At 35.0% G+C, this 6723-nt stretch overlaps 2 protein-coding genes across 2 annotated transcripts; one reads left to right on the forward strand and one right to left on the reverse strand.

The window, feature by feature from the left end:
- Positions 1 to 1802: 1802 nt before the first annotated feature.
- LOC7469059 (axial regulator YABBY 4) lies at positions 1803 to 3108 on the forward strand. Its single transcript, XM_052455164.1, has 7 exons — positions 1803 to 1883; positions 1977 to 2114; positions 2263 to 2392; positions 2516 to 2564; positions 2653 to 2728; positions 2871 to 2972; positions 3079 to 3108. The coding sequence occupies exons 1-7, from the start codon at positions 1803 to 1805 to the stop codon at positions 3106 to 3108; spliced, it is 606 nt and encodes a 201-aa protein (XP_052311124.1).
- A 986-nt stretch (positions 3109 to 4094) lies between these two features.
- LOC7473220 (uncharacterized) lies at positions 4095 to 5515 on the reverse strand. The gene is made up of 4 exons (XM_002312651.3): positions 5327 to 5515; positions 4977 to 5082; positions 4813 to 4890; positions 4095 to 4539 (listed from the first exon to the last, which is right to left on the reverse strand). Exons 1-4 carry the CDS (start codon positions 5393 to 5395, stop codon positions 4526 to 4528), a joined length of 267 nt encoding a protein of 88 aa, XP_002312687.2. The 5' UTR covers positions 5396 to 5515; the 3' UTR covers positions 4095 to 4525.
- Positions 5516 to 6723: the final 1208 nt, after the last annotated feature.

Here is a 6723-nt window from a genome sequence, read left to right on the forward strand (position 1 = left end):
TACTTTTCTCGAAAGAGCATCAGGGCCAAGATCAATCTCATCTAGCAAAATTGCCTTGTTTTACTCAAGTGTATGCTTCCACTGAGACATCATTTCTGGGCTTGAGCTCACTGTTTTGGCATAGAATTATCACAATCATCATCGGATTTATACATTTGATTAAGTTCGTTCATGATGTTTTATACACATAATATTTCTATTTTCTTATGGGCGTAACCACGCAATAATTTTAAATGAACTAATTTAACATGAATAAAAATAACGTAAGGGTGAATTACCAATGACAACATTGACATTTGATATGCATAGCCTAGGAATGCCAGACACTCATGGATTTGTCATAGTTGGCCTTGCAAGGATGTTAAAGGGCAGGTAAGACAGGGTCAAGCCTAATAAAATATATATATAGTCGCGCATGATGATCAACATGATGGAAAATTAAATTAACCCATAATTTTGTAATTATCTTGTACTTGTACTGTGCTTAAATTTGATCAAGATATAATTCTATACATCTAGCTATAATCTGGAAGACTTTCAAATTAAGTTTAAAAAATGTTTAGACTAATTTTGTTATTCTTTAATTTTCTAGTTTGTTAAGAATTTTATTGTTTTTCTTTTTATTTTCGAGTATTCTAGGTTTTAAGGTTAATTTTTAGATTTATTTAAAGAATTATAAATGTAGAGACAAGCTACTTAAAAAAAAACACAAATATTTAGCAATAAAATCTAAAATAAAATTTTTATGCGGTAGCTCTATTCAGTATAATTTTATGTTATAAACTGTGTTTGCTATTTTTTTTTAATAATAATGACAAGTTGTACAATAATAAGAGCTTCTTTGTTCCTGCGATTAAAAAAATCAAACTTTTCTTTGCTTCAAAAACTTCAGACTCCATCTGCTAGAACTGATCAAGTGCAAGAACATGAACAAGTCAACAAAAGAAGAAGTCAACAACAAAGGGAGAATTTAAGTTATACAATGAGATACAAGGAAAGGGAACTGACAAAGTAGATGTGAGGCATTAAGGGAGGGGTGAAGGGTAAATAAAGGGGGTGGGAAGTAACATGAACACAGGGAGAGCAGAAAGTGGAAGCGAACCCTTCTCATTGTCAATTATCCTTTCCTTCTCTTAGCAAAGACAAATACTAAGATGCCTCCTTTCCATCTCCGTATGCTCTTCTAGAGATTTACCCTTCTTCCTTAATGGTAAAACTTGATGTGATGCTCTTTCGCTCTCTCTCATGAATGACAGGGTTGTTCAGACAGGCAGGCATGCAGGTGGAGTAAATAACAAAGAAAACAACACATGAAACAAATAGGCACTGTCCGAAATTCAGATATCACGTTGAAGTTTTCAAGGCTTGTTTGAAGTCAATAAAAGTATGAGATGGGAATTTTTTAAATTAAATAATTAATTGGGTGGTCAGTGTGTGTGTGTGTGTATCGGTTACATAGTTATCACGGGTTTTATATATATATATATATAATTAACTCGGGTTATAACCATGTCGGGGACGGATTTCGAGTCAATCAACCAGACCAGTTCGAGTTTTATTAGTATGTGTTAAATGCCTGCCTTGGGAGAATACATTATTTACGCATACTGAGAGTATACACGTACTTCCTTACATTGTCATACGTACATTATATATAAACCTGTCTAAAGCCTATAAATTCTTCCCATCTATCAGAAGACTCCATGCAGTTCTCACAGAGACACAGACGCAGCTAGCAGACACACAAGATCATCCGCAACACAAGCACCTATAGCTACCTCTCGAGTTACCTATAAATTAAAATGTCAACATTGAACCATCTCTTTGATCTTCCGGATCAGATTTGCTACGTACAATGTGGTTTTTGCACCACCATTTTACTCGTAATACACTACAGCTTCGTAGAGTTTCACAAGATTAATGTGCAGTTCAACTTTAATTATTTTGTGTTTTTTCTTTTCTCTCGAATGTTGTAGGTAAGCGTTCCATGCAGCAGCTTATCCACGGTGGTGACTGTGATATGTGGACACTGCACCAGCCTCTTCTCTGTCAACATGAAGAAATTCTCTTTTCTCCCTTTCAATCGTTCAACTTCTCTCAGCTATGAGGATGAGGTTTCAATTAACACACACACACACACACATCAGTTGTTTTTTCTTTTCTTTTTCCTGAAAAATCATAATTATTGACTAGCTTAATTTGAAGTTGTTGGTGTTCAGTAGAGATAAATCATTGAACTTAATTTTTCTTCCCTTCCTTCAGCAAAAAGAACAGCTTCGTCCAGAATTCAATGCTCAAAAAGGCTTAGAAATGCAAAATTCGTTCATGGCGATCTCTTCTAACAATGATGAAGATGACAGAATTAATCAAGTGAATCGTGTCATTAATAAACGTAAGTTTATCAAATTTATCTAGCCAGATTATAGTCAATGATAGGGCAAAATCATGTAAATTAACTCTTTTTGGAGATCTAATCTACTTATTAGCTAACTGAACTAGCAATTTATCTCTGTAGCCCCAGAGAAAAGACAAAGAGGACCGTCGGCTTATAACCGCTTCATCAAGTAAGAGATCTAGTTAAGATTTATAATATTAATTAGTACATGATTTAGCCTTGGTATTACTATTTTCTTACAGAAATATATTTATCAGAGAAGAGATCAGAAGGATCAAAACTGAAAATCCAAGAATAGCTCACAAAGAAGCCTTCAGCACAGCTGCAAAAAATGTAAGTTGATTTTCTGGAGTACAGGTAGATTTTTGACACTCAATCATGCGCAGAAGCATATCGAGGGAAATGAAACAACTCAACCGATTCAATGTAACATATTGTAGTTTAATTCAAATCGATCATGTTTAACTCTTTTCAGTGGGCCCATTCACCCCTTGTTCAGTACTGCAAAGATATTGATGGAGAGAGCAGTGGCTTGGAAGAGGAGAACGGCTCATGGTCCTGTGATGCAGCTGATCAGGTACGTAAGTCATGAGCTATCTAGTGAGCACATCATATATGCTTATAGAGTAGCACTCTACCTGGAATATTTTCTCTTTCTAAATTCTAATAATGAAATTGTGCAGTATACGGATGGCTCAGGGAAATTTTATTAGGCTGCGAATGATTGTTAAGCAAATAATACAGGTGGAGAAAAACATTTTAATTCTTCAATTGATATTCCAAATCTAGTCACTTTCTAGCTAGTTAATTTCTCCAACTTACTACTACATCTAAAATTTATGAAATAGCCTTATGGGGTAATCTTGAACGCACTGTAAAGGCTTCTGTAACACTTGATGTTTGTAGTAATTTGAGCTCCTGAAGTGGATGCATGACTTTCTGTTTTGAAAAGTTTCAGGTCAACGTAGAAAGCAAAGGCTTACATGAAAGAAAGGTTCCAAGGCATTTCATGTGGGCAAAGACTCCCTTTGAGTGATCAAGACTTGTACAAACTAGCAAAAGAAGAAAATTGTTTCTGTTTTAGGGTTTGGGTTGGGTTCAAATCTTATGTCCATTTAGGGTAGATGCTCTCGGGAATGAGATTCACTGCAAGTTGTGAAAGACTGACTAACTACAAGGAAACTTAAAGTTTTCAAGGTGTTTAACGATGGATGCATGTCCTGTCGCAAAGACAAAAACTCTGTTGAATTTTGACGTAGCTCGCTCTCTATATAGTATATATAACTCCTATATGCTCATCAGTCATCACCTACCTCTTGTCACGTTGGGACTGGTGAAAAGCTTTTTCCAATAATAATACCCCCTTGGTATCGAATCCAAAAATTATATCCCTTTTAGCACATCACAGGATTCCATCTTAGAAAAGTGGGTAAAAGATTTGGCATGAGAAGTCATGTTTAAAATTTTAATATTAAATAAGATTTAAGATTATAGAATTATAATGATGTAATCAAACTAATTCACTAATTGTCAATATTAATTAGCGATTAATAAATAACATACATGAGAATCATTAAGACATCTTTTGTATTGAGAAATCATTTAAGTAATAAGATAAAGAAACAAGTATATGTGACGAGCAAATTGTGAGAATTTATCACTAGAACGTAACTGGTATAATATGAGAACCTGTAAAAGGTTAAGAGAAAAAAATAAGTTTCTATAAAATAGATTAAAAGGACTTAAATACCAAATACTACATGTATAAAAACTCAAATAAATTCTTATATCGTTTTCAACAGAAACTATACCCACACAAGCGCGGGTGCACAACTAGTTTAATGTGGGATTAGAAACATTAATGGCTTCTTGAAAAAGAACAGAGAAGATAAAACATTAATAGCTAGCTGCCCTTGTAAGTATATATCCAAGACTTTCTTGTACCTATTTGATCACATTTATGTCTGAGGGCATGTACTGTCCAAAACCTAGTTATAATTCATCATAAATATTGCTTTTCTACCCGTGTACCTCCTGATCATGAAGTATTTTTGCAAGTCGTCCCACCACCACTAGTCCACTACCACCTTCTTCTTTAATTTTATATTTTCCTTGTCATTCTCAGCACCATTATATATGCCTGCCTGAAAATCATAAATACGAGTTGATAATAATCAGCAATCTTATTAGCACCATACACTTGCAGATGGAAGTTTTATGGTTTCTATAGCTAGCTTGTTTATCAAAAAATGGGGTTTATGGTTTCGTGCATTTCATACTAGCTCCGTATATTTATATAAACCCATGACATCTAGCTAGCTAGAATACATGAGTCCTTAATTCTCGTCCATATTTATCATTTTGTGGAATCAGTGCATTTCTTAAAGTGACTTGTAAATCTTGGGGTTTGCTCTTACTTGTGAAAGGCCTCGGATAAACTGAATGGAAATATGCTTGAAAGAAGTCCCTATTCTCCTTCTGTAGTTCTCTCCACACTGCAAGCAACAAGTCCACTATATTAGGAGCTAAAGAAGTCCACACTATCGTCCCTTACTCGTAAAAATCAGTGAGATCAAGTGACCTGTAAGTGTAACAATTGGCCGAATGTTAGCATGCTTATATAGTGCCTTTATGCATTGATCTCTACTCATTTGAAGGAGCAAACATCTCTCTATAAGATGTTGAACCTGTTATATACATGTCAGTCGAAAGCAAAAGCACAATAAATCTGAGTCCTTGTAATCAAGAATTAAGATACTAGCTCTAAATAGTACAAAATATAGCTCGTAAGAATATTCTTGAGGGAAAAAAAAGCGTGTGAGAATGTACATATAAAAACTAGAACTTGGAAGCTTTCACCATGCCAGCATAATATATATATATACATGGGAGCTAGCCGGGGTGAGGGGATCGATCGCATGGCCGACTTACCATCCTAATGTAGCTATGTGGGTGGCAACGCAAACAGGGAAGCAGATGCTGGTGGCCTTCATGATACATGTTCTCCTAGCTAGACTTGACAGAAAGGAAACAAAAGAAGAAAACAAAGACTAGGAAGATAAAGAAATATAGGACAACAAACAATATGCAAAAAGTGCAAGGGAAAGAAAGGATGATATTTAGAGGTTTCTATATCACATAAAGTACTTGTACCAAATAAAGAGAGTGACTGTTATCCATAGATATCTAAATGAAGGGCCAAAAAAGCACAAGAAATCCAAACGATAGATTCACCTCATCCTCAGCTGTCCCTCTGCTAACCTCATATTCAGAAGACGAGAGAATTGATTGTTTTTGAAGACTTGAAACGTGTTTTGATGATGCAAGTTTCGTGGCCTAGCTCGTAGCCACTTGATGTTAGAGAATTCAAGCACCTCTTTGCACCAATACCATTCCCTGGCTGCCTATTCTTTGTCCTACATTCTTCAAGTGACAAACGTGGCAGGCTAGTAAAAGGGCAAGGCTTTATTACACACAATAACAGGTGCATTAATTATTGCGCCTGTTATCATGCTGGGAGTGGGCTTTTGTCGTTTAAAGGCTTCGCGTTCGATCAAAACTAACCAATATACTAATTTTGATATGTAGTTTTGAAATGAATTTCACATCAATGGATCATTGCCACCCTGTTAATCTGTCCATCTTTGTCAAAATAATCCATTTACAGCATCCAACCTCTCCATTAACCGAATTCTCATCCTGATCGTTTGCTGTTCCAACAGGCCAATAGCCATTTCAAAACTATAAATATTAAGCAAAACCCTAACCATTTTCCATTAGATCCAAGCTCTGATATATTAGTTCCGTAGAACCCATTTCAACAAAAGCTTAACCAAGCAATCCACTTCCATTAACAAAGGACCGAGTCAAACTAGCCGGTAAACAAACCCACCCACCCACCACATGCAGAGCTACCACTACCTTCACCGATCCAAGGCCACACCAGTCCACCCATTTTGTCATTCCATCACCATGTTTGGATTTAGGTGAAAAGTTTGTTGATGTGAAGTTATGACGCTACCTTCACCGATCCAAGGCCACACCAGAAAATTGTAATATTTTAAGAGATTTAAAAAATGTTATATACAATTCATATAGCATACACTAATACATTACCAATTTATTGATTATTGAAAGAAAAATAGGTGTGGTATAAAATTAAAAATAGAATGCAAAGTTAAAACTAAAAAATAAGAAGAAGATTAAGAGGAATGTATATTTTTATTAAGTGTTTCTTTCTAAGCTCTCTTAGTTATTTTTTTTTTTTTTTGTGCTTTTTAATAGTGCTGAATTACAATATTTTTTATAGGTATAAAATCCAAGACAAT

The sequence above is a fragment of the Populus trichocarpa genome, chromosome 8 (assembly GCF_000002775.5).
Source record: "Populus trichocarpa isolate Nisqually-1 chromosome 8, P.trichocarpa_v4.1, whole genome shotgun sequence".
In the NCBI taxonomy this organism is placed as follows: domain Eukaryota; kingdom Viridiplantae; phylum Streptophyta; class Magnoliopsida; order Malpighiales; family Salicaceae; genus Populus; species Populus trichocarpa.

Coding starts and splice junctions, on each gene's coding strand:
- LOC7469059 (XM_052455164.1), top strand. CDS start 1,803: ATGTCAACATTGAACCATCTCTTTGATCTTCCGGATCAGATTTGCTAC. Junction 1,884..1,976: donor TTTGCACCACCATTTTACTC/GTAATACACTAC, acceptor CGAATGTTGTAG/GTAAGCGTTCCATGCAGCAG. Junction 2,115..2,262: donor CTCTCAGCTATGAGGATGAG/GTTTCAATTAAC, acceptor CCCTTCCTTCAG/CAAAAAGAACAGCTTCGTCC.
- LOC7473220 (XM_002312651.3), bottom strand. CDS start 5,395: ATGTATCATGAAGGCCACCAGCATCTGCTTCCCTGTTTGCGTTGCCAC. Junction 5,083..5,326: donor CACATAGCTACATTAGGATG/GTAAGTCGGCCA, acceptor TGTATATAACAG/GTTCAACATCTTATAGAGAG. Junction 4,891..4,976: donor GCCAATTGTTACACTTACAG/GTCACTTGATCT, acceptor TGTTGCTTGCAG/TGTGGAGAGAACTACAGAAG.